The sequence below is a fragment of the Stegodyphus dumicola genome, chromosome 12 (genome assembly GCF_044657685.1).
Source record: "Stegodyphus dumicola isolate Sdum_Otavi_A_Nest chromosome 12, ASM4465768v1".
Lineage (NCBI taxonomy): Eukaryota > Metazoa > Arthropoda > Arachnida > Araneae > Eresidae > Stegodyphus > Stegodyphus dumicola.
In genome coordinates, this window is record NC_140779.1 from 36380362 (window position 1) to 36403682 (window position 23321).

General features: G+C 32.6%; 1 protein-coding gene across 3 annotated transcripts in view; it reads right to left on the reverse strand.

Moving 5' to 3' along the window:
• Positions 1-22708, reverse strand: part of LOC118179905 (1,5-anhydro-D-fructose reductase-like) — a 77505-nt gene extending 54797 nt beyond the window's left edge. For all 3 annotated transcript variants that reach the window (XR_015044383.1, XM_085827617.1, XM_085827616.1), the window contains exons 1-3: positions 22512-22708; positions 3306-3476; positions 345-461 (exon numbers count right to left, since the gene is read on the reverse strand). Coding sequence is in view for 2 of the 3 variants with exons in the window: in XM_085827617.1 (XP_085683743.1) it covers positions 345-461; positions 3306-3476; positions 22512-22661 (438 nt within the window). In the remaining variant the exon portion in view is untranslated. The remainder of the gene's footprint in view (positions 1-344; positions 462-3305; positions 3477-22511) is intronic.
• Positions 22709-23321: the final 613 nt, after the last annotated feature.

Genomic DNA, 23321 nt, shown 5'->3' on the forward strand with positions numbered 1-23321 from the left:
GATCTCTCGAACAAAGTAGGCTTCATGCTTGAAACATCTAAATGTTTTAACATTACTGCTATGCTTATGTTTATAAATAACCTATTTTCCAGTATCTATAGATTAAATTGCAAATCAGTAGGGAAAACTTTGCTGCTTTTAAAACGTCAAATTATTCTTATTTTTTTATATTTATTTTAATTTAAGGATTATTTTAAAGAAAGGCGGAATAAAATCGCATATGACTGTAAGAAAAAAACATGATAGGTAAGAAATGTGTAGAAATTACCTTTACCTTTACTGATATTAAGTTACAGATTTTATACTTCAGTTTTTTATACAAGAAAGCTATGGGCGTACCTTACCTTGGAGGCAACAGGGGAGTGAATTAGGTATAGGTCTACATAATCAAGTTGCAGAGCCGAAAGTGATTTTCTCATGAAATGTTCCACAGCTTCTTTACGCATGCCATTGGTTGGGAGCTGCAGAAAGGAGTCCAACAATTTTAAAACAGCAAAAGGGCTAAAAATAAAAATTGGCTAATATAAAACTGTTAAAGCGATTTTTATATAAAAAGCTAGTGTATAAAGAAAATACAAATTGCCAACATCACAAGAGTACTTAGGAAAAACTGACTTTTGTATCGACGGAATCCAGTTAAAATCCAAATAAATTATTATAGCCTAAATTAAAAAATATTTTTGATTGTTAATGTTAAATTGTTAAATTCACGCTTAAGATTTCTAGAGCAGCGGTAGCCAACCGGTGGTCCGCGAAAACTTTTTGATGGTCCGCAAAAGAATTGGGACATTATTTATATTTTTATGAAGATTCAGTTTAAAAAATGACGAGTAACAAAACCTATTATGGAATATGGATTATACTTTTTTAAAATTTTAGCTACCACTTTTAGCGAAATTGCTTCTGAATTTAGCGAATTTTTAGCTACTTTTGCAATGTATCTAGCGACACTTGAAAGTGAGAGTTGGCATCTATGCATACGCTGCTGTTATCAATAATAGCGCGAACTGGAATTCTCTTTCCTTTTGAATTACAAACATATGTTATTGTGGTCGTTAATGACACAGTTTTTCTCTGTGTCAATAGGCATCCTGATGGATTTTTATGAGAACCATCTTCATTCTTGCTCATAATTGCATCAGTGGAAGTTTTCGTTTTTGTTTTGTCTAACTGTTGATCAATGGAGGCCATTGCTGAATAAGCGATAATTATTATGTTTACAATAATTAAGAATTGGTTGCATAACACTGTCAGTTTATTGATATCACTTTGCGTTTGCCTATTTGTTCTTGCTTTTTTTTCTTGTCCAACAACTTCCTGCCAGGCCACAGCCCTGGGCCAACCCGGCATTTATTAGATACAAAAAGAAATATATGCATGTGCAAAGATTGGTTAGTGATGTCGTGCCTATAGGACCAGATTTGAATCCCGGAGAAGGTACGGATGTTTGTAAGTGTATATTGTGTCTGTGCGACAAGGGGAACACTTATATGGCGAGACTATTGGTAAATTTTCTAGAATGGTTGATGGCAGGGAAAGAGGAGTAGGTGACCTCCGGAGTGTTCTACATCAAAAATTGGGATGGAGTTTAACAGTTAGCAAGGCCCGAGCTAATATACTTTAATATCTTATCGATACATAATATCCTTTCGGAAGTGCACTTTTGCCGGCTTTGCTTCACCTGTACCTGTTAAATTTGCTAATAAGAGTTTATTTTAGAAAATTTCGAATTTCCTGGACCCTTAATAGTAATTAATAAGTAAATTTTTCACGAGCGCTTGATTTTAGACTTATATCTTAAAAAGATAAAAATATAAAGAAATTTACAGTTTTATTATCTTCACTAGTATAAACAGAACGCAGGAGATGTTTTAAACTTTTTCATTCAATTACAACTGTAATCGTGTAGCAAACCGAAAGTTTTCAAATCGACATATTAATATCCTCGTAAAAGTATATTTTGCAAAATCATTCAGGGCTTCAAACCATGATCATTAGCTGAATCCTCCCTAATTTCCATTCCCATTTTCCGCTGTTATACTGGACTTAGCCTGCGTGGATTGCAGGCTTTTTGCCAGTTGTCGTTTAATATGGGTTTCTGGAAGTACTAAAAACAGAACAAAGTTGTCGCAGAGACAAGATGTGAAAATAAGGGAAAGTGTGGCACTTTGCCACTAAAGAGTGTAACATCGTGGGGTGGTGTAAAATACAAATCAGATACAAATATGCAAAAAGTTGAAATGATGAAAAACAAAAATAAAATATAGTTATTCAAATACAAGTTCCATAATTGAATCTTGGTTAAATATGAGTATTTACAAATATACAATATTAGCGTAGAAAGTCAAAAGTGGAGCCATGTCATGTGATGGCTAGGGGTTCACGCCATAGGCTGGTGCGGAAAACTTGTGAGAAAACTTTTTTTAAAAAAATATTTGTCATTCAAATAATGAAAACATATTTTTCTGTGAAGGGCAAGAGTTCCAGTCAATGGATTTCACAAGAGTTTTTCACTAACAGTTCGTGAAATTGCTGCAAAGTCCAAAATTTATGAGCACTGGGCGTGGCTTAGCACAGAGTTCATCGGTCTCAGTAGTGCTCAGTTGACAGAAAATATGCAGTTGTAAATAGCTTATTGAGGAATATATGCACATTGGATAGAATAAAATAAGGTAATAAAGTAAAATAATCAGTAAAATATGTACAGATATGTGCAGTCATTTCAGTAGCACTGCTATGTTTCTTCTTTTATATCTGTATGTTATGTTCATAAAAAGCGCAATTTATATGACACTAGTACTTTAATTTATATGACACTAGTACTTTTTACTTAGTTTTTTAATGCTCGTAGCAGAATTCTTTAAAAGATGCTATGTTTCTTGCAGCTAGATATAGAAGAGTATCTTCTGAAAATTGGCTAACATTTTTCGTTTCAATCTAATAAGAAAAAATAGACAATTTTTAAGAAAATTTCCATATTCAAGTTCAAAGAACGCTCAAAATTGGAATACATTACACAGAAATCGAATACCGGCCGAAACGACAAAATTCTTTGCTCTTAATTTCATTTCATTTTCCTTTGCTTGAACGTTTATAAATCCTTGAACGTTTGAACGTTTCCTTTGCTTGAACGTTTGCTTGAACTTTTGCTCTTAATTTAATTTCATTTTTCCTTTGCTTGAACGTTTTATAAATTTCAGAATAAATCAACTAATACATATGAGTTTACACGTAATGCTGATGAAAACGAGTAATAAAGCATTAAAATAACTACTGTTTCAGTCAATGAAAGACTGAAAATTTACCTTTGTAACTATGAACATGTCCTCTCTTCTGACCTTCCTTTGATTAAAAAGATTGCGCAATGCTTTTCCTATAAACGCCTCGTTTTGGTAGGCAAGTGCAGTATCTATGTGCCGATATCCAGCTTCGACAGCGGCTTCGATAGCAGTACGAACGGATTCTTCATCATTAATCTAAAAAGAGAGAGGAAAAAAAGAGGGCAAATATTGAAAAGATTCTTTCTGCCGACAAACATATCATAATATGTTAAATCTGTGAAGATTCTAGAATGTACGTTGTACAATTTTCAAGTTATGATGTAGCTCAATTTTAAATTTCTGAATGAAGAACTATTTTTAAAAACAGGTAATCGGGGAAATTATTAGTATCAACTCATTATTAGTTTTTTTAACACTTATTCTGAAATGAAATGCTAAACACTGACAACAAATTTTTGCAAGATTATTTTAAAGCTGATATTAATATTTTCAGTCATAATAGAACAGTGTGTCAAAACGTATTGCGCAATTCACTATGACTTGATAATGGTTAAGCATTTAGATAAATGAAATTTCTTGGTTAGAAGCATTTATCCTTTACTACCTAATTTTACTAGCTATTTTTTGATTTTCCTATTGTTGCAAGAAAGTCACCGTAGATGATAAACGTAACACCCTATTACGCCTGATGTGCAGTGATCGAATTCCTTTACAAATGACTGATATCGCTTTGCGTTTGCCGATTTGTTCTTGCTTTTTGTGAAGTTCCTTTTCAGTGATATGGAAATGTGGTCCGTGAAAACTTTTTGATGGTTCGCAGAAAAATTGGGACATTATTTATATTTTTATGAAGATTCATTTTAAAAAATGACGAGTAACAAAACCTATTATGGAATATAGATTATATATATATATATATATATATTTAATTTTAGCTACTAGTTTTATCGAAATTCCTTCAGAATTTAACGACTTTTAGCTACTTTTGCAGTGTATCTAGCGACATCTGAAAGTGAGAGTTGGCATCCATGGATATGCTGCTGTTATCAATAATAGCGCGAACTGGAATTCTCTTTCCTTTTCAATTACAAACATATGCTCGCGAACTGGAATTCTCTTTCCTTTTGAATTACAAACATATGCTATTGTGGTCATTAATAACACTTTTTCTCCGTGTCAATAGGCATCTTAATGGATTTTTATGAGAACCATCTGCATTCTTGTTTATAAGTGCATCACTGGAAGTTTCCGTTTTTGTTTGGTCTAACTCTTGATCGATGCTGAGTAAGCGATGATTATTATGTTTACAATAATTAAAAATTGGCTGCATAACACTGTCAGTTTATTGATACTGCTTTGCATTTGCCGGTTTGTTCCCTGTTTTCGTGAAGTTCCTTTTGAGTGATATGGAAATGAGAAGCTTTCTCTACAAGAAGGTAAGATTTTTGTATATTACATGTAATTTTTCAATGTGAGCGAGATATGTGTAGTTTGCTGATTATTATTGCATAAATGTATTTTCCCTTTTTTAATTCATATTAGTGGTCCGCCAAATATAAAATAATGTAAAATTATATATGTAGTGATCCATGAAGTTCTAAAACCTTTTTATTGATCATAATATGACACTGTGCTAAATGGATGAAAGATACTTTAATTCCATTTGCATTACAACGCGAGATAAGCTATCTTGGATGGCGTTGACTTGAGGCATTTCTTCTACAGACACTAGGTTAGCACCTTCTGACAGCTAAACTCAAGTATTGAAAGTTTCACGAAAGTGATGTAATTTTTCATGAGCTTTCTGAAAAAAGAGTTCTTTTTTAATATCGTATTGTCTGAAATATTCTTTCCTTTTCTAATCATTTCAGAACAGACTTGTACTCTTTTTTCATAGATGTGTCTACTTGAATCTACTTAAACACCAAATTAACATTAATTTTATTCCTTGCTCAGAAATAAATGTTTACTAAGCGAAACGAAAACATTACAACCAAAAAAATCAAATGGCGATCGTTCGAAACACCATTAAGTTTTGATGATGTGATAAAGCCTCTATAAGGATCAATAATGTAATTTCAGATTCTTGCCAGTGAAAATCAAGGTAAAATTTAAAAGTTGTTTCTACATTTTATTTATATAAAAATTACACTTTCACTTCAAAAAGCGTCTGGTTATACTCATTAATTTGTTATATTTATTCTAATGTGACAGTATTAATTTCACTCATCTTCAGATCAAAACATTTCGCTTTTTTTTTTTTTTTTGAAAAACGTGGATTATTAAAAAAAATACCATTTACCGTTACTTACATTATATACAAGTACCGTTATATACATTCCATTTCTTAGTATTTGATGCTCTTATATATCGTCAGCATAATGCCGAAATAGTAGATATCTGCAAAATCGTTATTTTAAGACGGTATTTTTAGAAAAATGCATTTTAAATAAGTGTTTCTCAAAACACTTTAATAGAAAATGTATTATTGCTTCTAAATGATAATTGTACGATCATGTGTCCTGACTTTTAATAAATATCGGGGAAGGAGGAAGAGAGAAATGTAGAAAATGCATTAAGGCAGTAAAAAATGGAGATTAATGACTTTGACTTGGTGGTAATAATGCCTATTCTGCGTTTATTAATATTATCAATTAGGTTCTTTAATCGCTTTCAAACATTAGGAGCATTAATTAAATTTAAGGAACCCTTCCCTCATCTGAAATTTCGGTATAATTTTTTGTTCGTGAGCTGGTCACAAATAATTGCCAGAAAAAAAGACTGATTATTAGGCTTCCGTTCAGTAAAGGTTAACAAGAAAGTTTCGTTATATCCGTGTTTTCCTTCGAAACTTTTGCAAATAAATATTTGGATGTAATACAGATTTATTCATTTATAATCTTTGATTAATATTGCTTCCGTTCGTACGGGTTTCTAACAGATTGAATGCACACAGGTTCGAAGATAGATTAATAAAATTTATTTTATCGAAAGGAACACTTCAAAGTTCTGGAACATTCCACAAAAATACTGGTGTTGTTCTTCCCAATATCGCAGAGCACAATCAGTAGTGACACTCCAAACTACTAAGAACGTTAAACACAATGCAATGCGGAGCACATCGAAAGAGCGACGCTAAAACGGAGGTAGTAGTCGGATCTCACCCTCAGCTAACAGCTAAGAATAATTCAGTGCAGATGCTCTCACCGGCCTTATATAGTTTTCACCTGGCCGCCGAGATATTTCTAGTACTTTCTGTTTCTTGAAATTACTGGAAGGCAATATGAGGGTCGAATTACGGTTACGACCCCAGCAATCACATGTTATTCCCATCTTATGGCCCCTCGTCTGTAAACACACCCCACAATGTACAGTATATGTGATCAATGAGGCCAAATATGTATCTGACATGTGGTATATGTGTATTATTATTTTTTAAGTGTGCTTTATTTGTCATAAGTCTTCAGTGTTAATCAAGTGTATCCCTCTCCCCCCTTTTTTTCCCCTCTGCGTGTGTGTTTTCTGTACATTTTCATATTTTTGTGTTTTCATACATTTAGTACCTAGCTCTGAGCCCCTCACCTGTAAATCCGTCCCACAAGTCTCATACCTGTAATTATGTAATTAGTCAAGCAATGTTAATAAGTCGCCCCTGTTTGGCCATGTAAACTCCTGCACCCTTAATAAGCTCTCGGTGTGGACTCTTGAGGCCACAGGGAGTTGTTGCCATTAGATAGTGGAAGGCGAGGGACACATGCCTGTTTATCTCTGGTAGCCACCAGGCGTCCCCGTCTTCCGTCACCTACCTACCTACCTACGGTTACGACTAATACAGTGATCATTATTAATTATGACATTTATTCAATTACAATATTAATTTCGGTGATACAAAGATCAGACCAAATTGTCGCCAAATGGCCATCAAGTTTGGCGACATTTGGCAATTAATCTCGAAGTTTGTTGACGAAAATTAGTCGCCAGCTAGGCGATATCTCGCCAAATTATCAACATACCCATTAATTCAATGTTAATAAGACTTGCCCCTGTATGCTTACTTTTCCGGCATAATTTCTCTCCCTCTCTCTTTTTCATGTTACATTACACAGAAAAATACAACAATATCACATATAATTATACTAAAATTATCTCTTTATGTGCAAAAATCGTAAAAATATTCACACATTTCAATGCTATTTTTTGAATAATTGGAAACAAAGGAAAAGAATGTTTACTGGAATAAAAACTATAATAAAATTAATTTTATTAATATTTCGTAGGATAAAAACACAATTATTTTGGACAGAAAACGAAAAACACAACAAACAGCGAAAATTTGTCCCCTATTGTTGCTAAATTAAGGTCAACTGAAAGGTTTCCGGTCAGCAAGCATTGGCGAAAAAAAGGTCAGTTAATAAATTTGTGCCTTCTAAATTGTTAAGATATTAAGACGGTGAGCTCTAATGATAAATTATCCCTTATTATTTGACATTTTCGGAAGAAAATAGATACTGCATGGTTTACATAATCTATTTTTGAATAAATAACTTTAATCACTTTATAAAATAACACAGACTAAACCTAATAAATTCAGACCCAAAATAAGCATTAAGCCTTTAGCAAGTCTTGTATCTGAACGCAAAAAATAAATAAGATGCTTTTAATTTGATTACACGTTATAAGCTGAATCTAATTAAATTTTGCATTTAAAAAGCTTTTTTCATTTCTGATGCACAATAATAAGCAAGAATAAAGTAAGAGTTGATTAGTGCAAAATGTATAGGAAGTCATTATCTTTTCTATTGTTATGAATTTTGTATATATGTAAATAATTTTACGGAAATTATATGTGAAATCATAGTATCTTTTGTATAATGCAACATGAAAAGTCCGAAGAGACGAAGCTCTGCCAGAAAAATAAAACCGGTGATTTGGGGTGTATTTGGTATTTTATTAACCACTTGCGCTAAAACGACGTGCCACGTACGTCGAGATGCTTTTGTCTCAAACTGCGAGCGACGTGGACACCACGTCGATAGGCATTTATCGCAAAAAATGAAAATAACGTGGTGCACACGTCGCCTAACAAAGAGATTGTATATTTCTCGAGTTACAGCTCTGGGTTGCACTCGCAGATGCGGAGCGGCGTAAATGAGACACTTTACCGCTTGTTATATTGTAGCGCACGGCACCGCAACCGTGAAGTTTAGTCATAGCGCAAGTGGTTAAAGATTGTCTATTACATTGACCTCAGGGTGGATAAATTTCTTTCTTAAGATCTAGTTGTCAAACTTGTGCATAAATATCTTAAACAGTCCGCTGAGACTTCCCAAATTTCTCAAATGAAAAATATACGACATCTCCAAAAGGCTATTATAGCTATCTTTAGAATTTCATGTTAATCTGTGAAAAGGACCCGAGGATTCATGTTAATGTTTGGTTACCTGGATATGCATACTGAAACTCTATAACCAGCAATCAGCTTTTGACAGATGATTTGTTTGTATTTTTGTGGGAATTTTATTCTTGATTGATTGTTTATTAATGTAAACAGTTCATACTGAATTCAATTTTGTTAATAGGTTTTCTTATCGCTTAAGTAGTTAATTCAGTTTGATATATTAATGCATTTCAAATAATATCTTCAAGGCATGAAAATATCATTATCAATTAAAGCTGAACCAAGTTATCAAATGTTAATGGATATAACATGTTAACGAATGAATTGTTATTTGAATTGTTCCTACCACTGTTCTCATAAACATAATTTTATTTGTAAAAGGGTATACAACTCGAAGACTGCCAAAAGTGTGATTAGGCACGGAAAATTTAAATGTCAAAGTTGCTCGTTTTACATAATAATTTGCTATTTAATAATGTAAAAGATACGTACGATCACGTAAATAAGCTGGCATTTTCTTAATATCGATTGAGAAATCGATATTAAGAAAAAAAGAGGCCATTTCTAGAGACCTTCTTAGCACCCAAGATTATATACGCGCTGATTATATATGTGGAGTGGAATTACAATTTTTATTGTATTGAGTTAGAGATTGCTTTTTCAGAAGTCATGCGTGTCAGCTTATTACAAGGAAAATAATTTCAAAATTTATAGAACTCAGTTTAATTTTTACTTCCTTGTACGAAGTAAAAAGGAAGTATTGTAATCGCGAAAAGTTTCAGGCATCACATTTCAACGAAAATATCCATTTTGACTGCTATCGAATGCAATTTAACCATGTTTTTGCGTGACATCTGTACGTAAGGACAGAATAAAGGACTCTTTTCCAACAAAAAATTTATAAAACTGATTTAAAATGAATTCTGAAGAGAAATTTTCGTAGCGTCTGTACGAACGTTATATACGTACGTACGTACGCATCTCGCATAACTCAAAAACGAGTAGCCTCAGAACGTTGAAATTTTGTATATAGCACTGCTATAACATGTAAATCTGCACCTCGTATTTTGGTTGCAATCGGCCGCACCAAACGTATATAAATATATGTATATATATATATACACTTTGTTACCCGGCTCAGTGATTACAGTTTCTTTACTCTTATATGTTTGTAAGTTATGCATTTTTTGCTTTAAAAATGATTGAATTATGTTGTTCTTATCTTTCGGTTAAGGTTTGTATGTAAATCCTTACATAAATTTTAATTTTATGTAAATCTTTTAGTAAATCTGCATGCAATATTTTTAGAGTTATCAACAATTTAAAAGTTGTTTAAGTGCAGCTAAGTCTAATCATTTTTGCAATGGCGGACATGTTTGTTTACATTTCAAACTTAGCAAAATAGCGGATTTGTTGCCAATCTAGAAAAACTGAGCTTCGCAACGACAAAGATAACGCCTTCTGTTATTATTGCGAATTAATTCATGTTTAATACATTCTGCAATTTATTCGAGGAAATAAGTGTTTCAGATTTATTTCGTAATTTTTAATATAGATATTTTGAGTTTTTTTTTTTTTTTTTTTTTTTTTTTTTTTTTTGTATTTTTGCCTTGTCGGGAAGTGAGAACTAAATTAACTGAATGAGAAATACTGAATAGTCTGTGAAAACTGTTTCTTTTTTGTTTTGCTTGCTTAATTTCTTTTATTCATCGTTTTAGATTGAATAGAACATGTGGCATCGATTAGATAATTCTTCAAATGATATAAATTTATATGCATTCTGAGTTATAATATGAACGAAGTGTAGCGCTGTTAAGTGAACCTAGCGCCAGAGTGCCGCTATGGTAAACAAATATAGTGAGTTTTAAAGAGTGCATTTATTTTATTGTGGTTTATGCGCTATCGATGAAGTAGATTTAATTCAATCCAATAAATTTATAATAAAATGCAAGAAAAAATGCATATAATTTAATATTCCATACAAGGAAGTCATGTGGTGTACACATCAGATTTTTATATCATAAATTGTTAGTCTTTAATCCAAAACTTTTGTTCTTTTAAGAAGCAAACTTATGTTTTCTTTAGTTATTTTGTTACTGAATCAGCATATTTGTTGTTGTTGCTTATGGCCACTTGTCTGATGTAATCAGCCCGAGGCCCAAGAAAATCATCGTACGCTAGAATACGTCTGCCGTTGGCAACAGCCTTCAGCACCTTACAGGTGACAGTGCGATTTAGCTGAGTTCCACCCCCAATTTTTGACGGAGAGCGTCATAAAAAAGGGGACAGGTCCGAGGGTCTCCCACCCCTCTCCCTTTCCACAAACCACACGAGAGGACGTTCGGCTCGCCGCATATTTATAGTGCCTTCATGCCGCACCGACACCGTACATTTACAAACATGCATGCCTTCTCCGGGATTCGAACTTCAGCACGGCAGTCAGAGTCGCTAACCACTATATCGGTTGGCCGTCGAATCAGCATTACTTTTGAGAACTAATATTCTTCGAGACTCTCTTAATGTCCATGACAGTAGAGTGTAGTTGAACAGTGGTTGCCTCATTTGCTACTGTAAAGGCAATGACTTTAAATTATTGTATCCATATTGAATTAGAATATTAAATAATCGGCACCTATTGATACCTTGTGCGATGAATTTTTTCCTTAATATACTTCTGGTGTTAAAATATATTTATTCAGTGATGTTAAAAGCTGAATAACAGTTATCTCTTGGATACACTGTACTTTGGATGATGTGTCAACAGAATTGCTGCTGGGCGTATGAAGCTTCCAGTTGGTGGAGTTTGTTTCATTTATTTATTTTATTTTATTATGGAGCAAATGCATATATTTATTATGTTAAGCTTTTGTTATGGGGGCTTTAACACAGCACAAAGATAAAGCATTGGATAAAGAAAATATCAAGTTATAAGAGCTACATATCTTTAAACAGAAAACTAGTTATATATCTGAAGATTTAAAAGTGATTTTTGATTTGATTGTTGTATGCTGTGAAGAAGATGAAATATCATAAAAAAGACCCAGGATAGAATCAAAATAAGGAAGCCTTAATAATGCAAGATCCAAGATAGAACCAAAGTAATGAAATAAGAAAATTTTATCATAGCCTGATGAATATTGCTTAAGATACTACTTTCCTTTTTTTATTCTAGGCAAGATGTCTTAATCTTATTGATTTACTCATTTTATCTTTACGCCGAATTTAGAACTTCATTCGATTTTATGACACTTTAATTTTTTCTTAATTTTTACTTTTGTTTTTTATTTTATTTTTCATATTTTAATTAAATTTTGTTTTCTTATCATTAACTGCTTTAATTTATGAACATTTTATTTATTGCATCAAATTTTATTTAATTTTAACTATAGACTGTTTATTATTTCATTTTTTATAATTTAATTTATTAATTGTATTCACGGCTCAATCCTTAAGGCTCCCTTCTAACTTTAGAAATTAAGTCTTTGACCCCATTTACATTGCAAATAAAGAGAACTAGGAAAATCTCATGCACCTACCCGCTTCGAGACCTACCGTTGTTCTTCTCAACCATCTAAAGTTAAAAATAAGATAAAAAATTGGTTAAATACTAAAAAAGGGCAGAAAATTTATATGCATATATATGGTTGCAATCTAGTTGTTCCTTGATATCTCGTTGAGTAATCGCTCGAGATGAGTAGGAAGAAATTGACAATTTATTTTAACTAATAATAAAGTACAGCAAAATAAATAGATGGAAATAATGCAACGAGAACCAGGTAAGGGGAAAATCCTCCTTATCACACTAGAAATATTGTAAATTCTCGATATCATTCCTAGATATTGGTAATTTTGCTTATTCTCTCCGAACTGCAAGTTCTCAGAGCTGATGAACAAGACTCATCTTGTTCGAGAAAAATCACTCCTTCCAAAAAGTTACCAAACATGGGGGGAAACCCCCACCAAATATTGCCAGGGCCAATTTTCACCCTAATCTGGCATTCTAGTTTAGTTATTTTAACAATTTAAATATTGTTGGATGCAGGATTGAAAGTTCTATATAAGAAATAGTTCTTATATATCTTAGTTCTATATAAGAAACAAATAATTTTGTACAAAGCATGTGGTCACAAATTCAATTACACATAAAACAAACCTTAAAACGCCATCCCAAACGCAAAATTAAACAAATAACTAAATAAAACAATGCACAATATTACACCTGTACACAAAAATAGCAATGTGTTTAAAAGGATTTAAATATTACAGAAATGTACAACAATATTGTGAAGTAAAATAAGTTGCACAGAGAAAGGGAGTTAAAAATATTATATAAGTTAGCTTATCACTGTATTAGGAAACAAAGTCCATTTTAATATTTTAAGCACCATGTACGTGTATTACAAAGCAATAAAAATGTTATTAAAAATCTTTCCACACAAGTTTTTTTATTATTATCTTAAGAGAAATAAAAAAACGACTTGGAGAGTGTGATATTCTGCTATCTTAGGCAACTTAGTGTAAAAGCATTTTGCTTTGATGGGCAGAAAAAGTGAAGTATGAGTACATCTTATCACCTCATCATTTTTTAAAATTTTGATTAGATTATCAAAAAGAAGGTGATACCATTATTATCAAAGCCGGCTGTATAGCAAATGGATAGCAATACTACAAAGTATGCTCTAGATAAGTCCATTTCTTTTCTTCTTTTTCCTAAAAGCCTTATTTTTAATCATATATTTAAATTTGAAGAAAAATATTGCTTACACAATATTATGAGCGGAATGATAATGAAAACCTTTATAATAAAATAACAGAATTTTCATGCAAATAACGATTTTTCACCCCCGAAAAACTATTTAATAACAAAAATTTAATCTCCAATTTGTTGATTAACAGTCAGTTTTTGAACTCAAAAGATTAGACATAAGTTATTGGATATAGGGTTTGTTTTAATACCAAGCTCACATCAGACGGTTTAACGTGGATTTTGACATTTTAGACACTGCATATAATTGATGCAATATGAGACTCTAGCTAATACATTCTAGAGGGTGAGTGAGGAATAAGATTACAACACGTTTGAAGCAAATGTAACGTCTTGCTATGTAGTACTTGAGACGAAAATCCTGAATGATAGACAAAGTTGTTCATTCATTTATTAGACGATTTTGCTTTGTTAAATGTTGTTTTCTTTTTGCTTTGTTAAAAAAAATCCCCTGCTTAGAAACGTTCTTCAACTGAAGCTATTTTTGAAAGTCTAAATTATCGTCTGCTTTTTGACAATTTTGTTTTCATGCAAAATGGCGCTTTTAAAGAAGCAATGGACAGAAGCCTTATAATGTATTTTTCCCGCCTTCTTAGCATGCCTTCGTGGTGTAGTAGTCAGCACGCTCGACGCTTATTCGAGAGGCCCGTGGTTCGTCCCGGCGAAGGCGTTGCTCAATTTTCAGTTCTTCCTGCTTCAAATTAACGTAATGTCTCTACAGGTTATGTTTGTGCTTTTTACGAAGAGAATTATTCTTATTTAGTTATTAAAAAATGCTGTGAAAAGACGTAAATTTTCTGTATCTAAAGCAACGTTAGATAATATTGTCAATAAGAAAAGGAAAATAAATGTCAAATTTTAGCTTCAAGGAGAAAAATTGTTCAAAATGCATATCCAAGAAAAAAACGGAATGCTTTAAATGTTGTAAAGGTAAGAACTTTAGTATTAAAAGAAAATCTTCGAAGTCAAAGGACAGTTGCATAATCATTAAAATGTTCGTGTCGACTGCAAATAAAGAGATTAATACTGATTTCGAAAAAACATTAATGTGCGTCATCTTTCTCCGCGACATATCGCCGAAAGCAGAAAGCCCTGCTGAATTCTCTAGGAGAAACAATTATTCGGACAAAAATGGGAAAACGTTGTCACAATAGATGAATCTTGAGTATATTTAAATGACCGCAACAAAACGTGATCCATTTATTATCATCAAAGAGAAGAAAACATCTTAGAACGTGGTTCAAAGAGACTAAAAGGTTTTCTAAGGAATTTATAATTGCTGCTGGATTTTGATACGTTATATAAAACAAAAATTACAGAAAGAGTACTGAAAACTATTAAGGCCAACTTCAAATATTATCAGCAACATATTTATACCTAGTTTTTCAAATATGAAATACATTCTTTTTACCCACAGTGCCATCAATCAGTACAACTGCATCAAGAAAGCAAGCAGCCGCACGTCAAAATTCACTGTTAATTTACTGGAAAAAATGGCACAAGAAACATGCATCAAGGCCATACTCTTCACTTATACCGCTACTAAATCTCTTGATGTATCATTCACGAATTTTTTCGCTTTGGACTTTTAAAAAGCGAATTGTCCAAATGTCGACCAACAACACTCCTTGGACTTTGGAAAGCTTCTCAAATGGAATGAGATAAAATACCTCTTTTAATACTTTATTATCTTTAAAATTACGGTTTAAAAAGATAAGGGTTATCAAATGGAACATTTAAAACCCAATTTTAGGAAAAATGTTTTCATAAACATAATGAAAATTCCCTGAAAGATGTGCGAACAGCCTCTATAAGATGCCTGAACTAATATTGTTTTCCAGCACGGCGCTGAAGAAGGGCTTATAGTTACAAGAAAAAAATTGATAGAAAGGTTGCATATCAGATGAGGACATGAGACAGGGGAAATATTATGCCTTCTTACCTTCCACTGTGTGTGGGAAGAGGAGGAAATGACAGCAAAAATGCTTACAACTATTAACATCCAAAAGAGAAACCTTCAAAAAAATTCGTAGTAGCACCGATCCGGTAAGGACTATGAAAGCACTGGAAGCAGCGAGCAGATTGCAGCAATAAAATAAAATATGAGCAATATTATGAGTGTGTTCTTCAGTCTGAAAACTTGACTTTCTAGTAGTACTTCTTCAGTACTCCAAACTACAAAATTGTCATCATTTGATGCAATCAAAGATGTAGCCCTATCTCTGACTCCCTCTGTATCTGGCATATGAAAATTATTAAGAAACGTCGAATAAAGAAGTGCGAAAAGACTGAACCAGTATTTACTAATTTTCTTTAGCGTACTCAGTTTTTTAGATGCTTCTTGCATACTCTATCTCAACCAATTTCTAATCTACGAACGAGACTAACACAATTGTTATATTTAATTTTTGTAATTGAATATAAAATCTTATGAGAATAACTGTGCTTCAACTGTGTTAGTTTACTTTTTTTTTAAATAATCTCTCGTAAGTAAGTAATTCAGTATTAAAAACCGCCCAACCATGATAATGGTTAGCGACAATGACTGCCAAGAAAATTCCGAAGGGCCCGAGTAGGAATCCCGGAGAAGGATATTGTTTTATATACAAATTTTCGAGCAGGATTATCAAAAGTTTTTCTACTAAAGGAACAAAATTATTCTACAAGAAGTCAAAAAACATTCCTTCCAGGTAAATTAATATAGTATATTATAATTTCAATATGAACTTATTAAGCATTACTATAATTCATCGTTAGCTATCTGCAGCTAGAAATAAATAGACGATTAAATGTAGAACATAAAATATTTTATAAATTATATTTTTTTTTCTCATTTCATTTCATTAAAATATATTCAAAATAAGTTTTTCCGCAATCACATAAGAATTCTTTCATTGTAATAGTTTCCTTAATAGCAATTAAATTTTTTAAAAAATATTTCTGACAGAAGCTTTGTATAATGCCAGTTTTATCTAGTTATGAATTGAAGGCTAAAGGTGGTAAAGGATCGAAGGATCGAGATCCCCAGTTGTGCGTGTGCAAAAGTTTCACGTGTTTGTAACTTTCTTTAGCACACTTGCCACACCTGATCCCCTGTGGGTCTTAGAAATCCTTCACTTAATCGTACGCCAGTAAGCCAAGCGAGCGAAGGATTTGTAGTTAATAATCCGTCGATCTTATTTAATTAACCCACTGTGTCTGTGCATCTATAACCACTGTGCTTGTGCCTGTGCATCTACCGATAGTGCTTGTGCATTTATGGGGGCACTCTAAATATGAAGTGAGCCGAAAGTGCTCTCGATAGGTTGGTGGTAGGAGAAGAGAGGGGGGAGACCTTCCAACTCGTCCCCACGGGGTGCTCTCCATCAAAACTGGGAGCGGAACTGAGCAAAGTCGTACTGCCACCTGTATGGTGCTCACGGCTCTTGCCAACGAAAGACTCAATCTTTCTCCCCTTGCACGATGTATTTCGTAGGCTTGTTTTAATGTTACTGTCAGACAAGTGAGATAAGTCACAACAATAACAGTATTAAAAAATATATTTAAAAGGGGAAAACTTTAAAAATATTTTGCTTTTTTCTTAAATAAAACACTTTTAAAACTGCAGTCTGAAAACTTCACCTTTCAGTTGACACTTTCAATAATATGGAAGTGTGCAATTTCAAATAGTCAAAAAGTCTTTAAAAATCACCAAAAAAGTAATGACAAAAAATTGCATTCTGATCTTGGTATGCAACATGAGAACAATTATGAATGGTCGACTAGTTTAAGAATTAGTTTCCCAAAAATCAATGGTATAAAACATAAATTGAGTTGTTCAAAATGGTAGTCAAATGGGAAAAAATGTTATTACATTTCATTTTAAATTAACTTCACATGTGTACTTGTACACTTACTTAATAAAGCAAGTTACTCAAAACATAACTATATATTTGTTTCATTAGTATATGCCTTGCATACGAGGTTTGCAAACAAATATTTCGCTCAAGGGACAAGATTTTCTATTTTGCAAGGGCAAGGAATCCGAGAGCTGAAAACAATAAACGTCTTAAAGGCTTAACTTCGAGGTCTTTACACTAAGTAACATTTAATTTCGCAAATAATCTTAAAATTTATTTTTTTTAATTACTTAAACCTATGTCTTATTCACCCCTTGACTGCCATATGCATCACCGATGCTTCACAAACACACAGATTTATATGGTTAAAATTATTTCTATTGTCTCAGAAAGTTGCTTCGTATTCTTGGTTTCCAGCTTCCGGAAGCGGTTTTCAATAAATTGTTATATAATTTTAATATTGTTACGAAATGTACAAGCGCGGTAAGATGGCTTCTCCGCAAAGCAGTTTTAGGGTTGCCATAAAATAGAAAAGGAGAGCAGGGTTACCACATTTGGCGAGAAATCGCCCATTTGGCGACAAAATTGGCGATATACCATGGACGGTTGGAGAACCTTCTGGAACGAATTCTTACCGGTTTAGTCCAGAATGTTCCCGAACACAAGCCGAAAGCTATATAAACCCTGCTGGTCCGCAGTCAGGAAGTGTGCTTCATCGAGAGGGAGTGTGCGCCTCTCATCGAGTGAGTGTGTCTCGTCTAGCGAGTCAATCCCTACGGAAGCCATCGCGTTGACAGCAAGTGCCGAGTGGGTCGTCGAGTGCACCGAAAGAGTCTCGTAGACTATCGCGGTTAGTGCATCGTCGAGAAAGCGTGTTGAGCTCCGGAAACGACTGAACCGAGAGTCGGGAGCGTGCTCTGTGTGTCGTCGAGTGCATCGCGAGTTGTAGCGTGGAGAGTCTCGAGAGTACGTGGAGTTCCGAGAACGACCAAGCAGAGTCGGGAGCTGTACTCCGGAAAGCAGAGTCGGCTGCTTTGCAGGAAACTGTCTCCACCGTGATAACCTGATAACCTGAAGGCTGTGTCGCTGATCGTGTCAGCGTGTTTACAGTAGATCTTCGACTACTGTAAAACGTGTTTTGGAGCTGTCCTGACAATTATTGATAAATAAAGTGTGTTTCGATACTTAATTAAGTAGTGTCGTCGTTATTCACTCCAAATCCACACAAATCCACACGAACGTGAAGGAAGAAAATAACGTAACAACAGGTGTCAGAATAATCAGAAGAAGAATAGAAAAAACGTAACAATATATATTTTTCTCCGGTAACTTTTAAGTAATTGTTATTTATGTGGAAATAATACTAGGTACTGAAATGATTTTAGGGTAAATGGGGCAAGAAAACACTAAAATTAAAAATTGGCTCGACAGAATATTTTACCCAGTTTTGCTGTGGCAGTCAACATTTTAAAATATTATTATAAATTACCAAATTATAGCATAAAATAACTGCGTAACATTGGTGAAAATACATTGCCCGTATTTCTATAGATAAAAACTACGTTATCTTATTCCTTCGACAATCAGCAAACAGAAGGATATATGGCAATTTTAAAATGTCTTGCAAAGCCCATTGCCTTTCCTGTAAAACGCAGTCCTGTTCTATAAAGTCAGCTTTAAATCTGAAACAGTTAGCCACGTCTCCAGTTTTCTATGCAGAAACTAATGTTCTTTCTAATATGTGTGATCATTAAATTCTATGTTTTCATTGCATAGAGAGCCCGACTGCTGGTGAATTCTTAGAGTTCAATCAAATAAAGAATATTTTATTATTGCCCAAAGTTGTTCATCTTCATTTATTTAAGAGGGAAAAAATTCCTGTGAAAAAGAAAAAAAAAAAAAAAAAAGGTTCTTCTTTGCAAGAACTTTTCCAATAATTTTTCATTAAAACTATTCCATATTTTGTTATTCTTTGTTCTGATGATCCCTCCCATGTCTAGATAAACTCCCCAAAGAACACTTCAGATTTCGAAATAAGCTGTTCATGACTAATTAAGAAGTTAATTAAGAAGGCTGCAGTTGGCATACGTAATAAGTGATGTGCCTTAATCATGTTGGGCGTGGTGAAATGAATCAACGCGTCAGTCATAAGGATCAGTTTTATAAAATGATCAATGATTGTGATTGGTGCAATCTTATCAATCTTCTGCATTCTTCTATCTCTTCTTGATATTAAATACAATAATAATGAAAAGAATATTGTTGTTGATGTATCTCAAAATTCAATACTCAACCTATGGTGTGTCTTATGCATGTTAACGACTTTCGGTAGCGATCACAACTGTCAAATTGCCTGCTATACAGGCAATGAAGGTACGGTCTTTGTGTAGTAGACGTTTTTGGACTTCGAGGCATTGGAGAATGGTGTTCTAATTAAAAAGTTAATAACTATCTTTATTTGAATTACGTATTGTTACGAATTTGGTATTTAAAAAGCTAATGTTAGTTCAATTACAAATTAAATGATTTTATTTCTCGCGCAGTGCAGCGCGTGACGAATATTAAAAGAAAGCTAAGCCGTAAAATTGAAATTACAAGAGCGCGTGCATTAAATAAATAAATATCTCTTTTTGATTTCGAGAAAGTACTGGAAAATTCTAGCGCGTGATTTTAAAATCTTATAAAAGGAGGAAAACATCTCAGTTTGTAGTAGTTGCTTAGTTTGTTGTTGTTTAGAAAACTGCTCTTGTTGATTGTAGCGAATTCGCGGATTAGCGTTCTTTAGCTGTTTTTAATTGCGTTCTATTGGACATTTGAGTAGTTAAAAGATAACTACTGTGAGATATTGTAATACTGCATGATAATTTGAGAAAATTTAAGCATTTTTATTGTGATAATAATAATTTTTTTTTTTGTTCATTTTTCATCGGACTTGTGCATTCATTTCATAACGAACCCGTACGCACGCAACAGTATTATTCGCAGGCAGGAATAGGAAAGTAAATATAATGACTGTTATGACCTCTTTCAATTCGGCAAAAACATTCCAAAAGCTTCTAAAGTTAATTATTTTAGTGTTATATTAAATTAAAAATTTAATTTGAATGATCGTATGCAACATGTTATTAGAAGGAGTAGAAAGATTGTGCATAGCCGTCGACCACTATTGCGCGGGAATTCTATTTTTGATCTGTACTTTAACAGTAGAATTTGTATCACGATTGATATCATGTTCTCTGCATGATTGTTCTACAAGGACTGACGTTAATACAGGGTGATCAGCGAATAAGGAATGATAGTAGTTTTTCTCCATTGGGGGGACCAATCCTGTCTCCCAAATATATTTAAAAATTCTTAAGATGACCTTCTTTGCCACTTCACCAAGATGTTTAAGGAATTCCGCAGGCATATTTTCTTCACCCGGAGAATTTTTTACTTACTTCAATTTTGAAATCAGGGATTATTCGCTGATCACCCTGTAAGAACAATATTTCAAAATTCCGAACACTGCAAAGCAAAATATTAAATACGGTTAATGCTCTATTAGGAATTTTTCACTTCAGCAAGATTTCAAAATCTTTTTCATCAAAGCAACTATTTACACAAGTGATGCAAACACCTTTTCAACAAAGCTTCTACGCAAAAACTCCTTGAATGAGGAAAAAAAAAATTTAATGCACTAAAATGCATCTGGAATTAGAAAATTTGCTGTACATCTTTTTTGTTATCATGGGTTGCGAATTTAAGTTATATTTAAGTACCCAAGTGTTTTACTCGGCTTATTTATTCAAATCCTACAAATTACTGAGTTGTTGATAATCATATTCATGATTCAGTGAGTATATTCAGTATGTATTCAATTCGTGTATACTGCTAATGCACTAATTGGTCTCCCTCTGCAAAAGAGACTTCCTCAACAACAAGATTCAAGTCTTTCTTCTGATAATATTTCCTTTCACTCTTTGAATCGCTAAAAAGAGCACAAAAGTAATTTTAGACTAATATGCACACGGAAATGGTGACTGGTTATAGTAAACGTTTTACAACAAAATTTGGTGATTGGTATACAATAAGTTTTACAACAGAATTTTAAATGCAAACATATTTTTATAAATCAATAAATTAATTTCAATTTCGGTGGGTAAAAAAGTGAATAAAAATAAGGCTTTGTATTATTAAAATTTGAATCAATGTTGTGATAGGCACATTTAGTAGTCTAACTCTTTAATTATTTAAATAAATTATTATTGAATTTGTTTAATAATTTATTTAAATAAATTTTCATTAAATAATTTATTAGATTTTTATTAATTTATTAAATTTTAATAATATTATTATTTAAATAAATTTTCATTAAATTATTAGTATTTTTCTTTAAGATCTGTCTTCAGTTTTTATTTATGGAAATTGTAATTCATATTTCAAAGAATATACAGAGATAGTTTTTAATCTGAAATATTTAAAACGTAACTTTACAACTTAAATCTTTTGACATTTTCCTTACATTCTGATTTTCCAAGAAATTCCCCTTTCTCTTAGAAGTTTTTTTGTTCATTGATAAGCACTACGCACATTTTATTACGTATATAAGAACTTAAAATATTGTTAAAAAGATGCGAAAGAATGAAACATAATCATTTAAAGTGCCATAAATTGTTAGTTTAAGATGCTTAATATATAAACGGCGGGGGGAATGACGGATAAACAATGCTGAAAATCCTATAAAAAATTTACTAATTAGGGAAAGCTGATGAATTAAAGCTAATTTAAAAGTCTCGAAAAATTGTCTTACTATATGTTAAGACCACTAGTACAACGTGCCGGATTTTCTGTATTAAAAGTCTACATTCAACAAGCCTGATTCAGAAATCACAATTCATAAGTTTCATAAAAACTGTATATGCATAAAATGTGTTCAGAAAATAACTCTAAAATAAGCGCTTTAGAAATGATAATGAATTGAATGAATATTTTATGCTGGTTTTTCTGAAAATAAATTCAGTTGAAATGTTTTCACTATTAAATTCTAAGTCGTACACTCTGGAGTCTAAAATAAAAATTATAACTTAATACAGCAAATTTTTAACTATCTTTAATTTGGCAATTATCAGCTAAAAAGATTATGTTACCTTAATTTAAAAAAAAAAAAAAAAAAAAAAACATATATAATTCAAGCGATCTGTTGTGAAAAGGATAATGAAAATTATTTTAAAATACAATAATATTACCTGCCATGTTCCCAAACCGACTAACGGCATTCGGTATCCACTAGACAGCATTATGCTTTTCTCTTTAACTTCAGCATATTCTAACTTTTGTGCCTGAAAATTGTTTTCAGGAAATAAATCAATATATCCACCTTTCTGGTACCGAAACATTATTGAAACGGAAGACTGATGCTCTTTGATTGGCAGCTATTCGAAGACTGAACGGATTTTCGATTAGAAGCTGGTGCTAATCATTTTATCACAAATTGCGATAACAAATGCGTGAAGTTGGGAGAGTTTTCTTTAAACAATGAAGATCAGTTTCTGTGTGATAAAAACGGAAATAAATGAGTACGCTCAACCTTAAGAAAATATGCTCTGTATGTGCCTGAGGCATTTTCTAACAGTAAAATATGTATACAATAAAACGTAAACAAACAATAAATTTTTTAAGACAGATTTACGCTTACATTTACTTATAGATTTACATTTACAAATATAGTAGAATCATTATTGCAATAATTGTGGAGGTTTAATTCTAATATCAGCCTACTAACCTTCTAAATTCCAAATACACATCTTTAACCCTTTGCGGCGTGTGTCCGGTCTGGACACACCTAAAACTTTCCTTCTGTACACACAGAAAAATTGAATGAAAAAGGTTTTATAGGTTACTCTGAGCCTTCTTTATTTACAGTAGAAGGCAGCTTAACACAAACCAGTCCATATATTTTTGTCGTGTTTAGTTTCTTAAGACCCTCATTTTTCAAAGAAATCTTCCAGATTTTTTTTTAGGGTATAAAAGGAATTGTTTGAAAAGAAATTTCTATG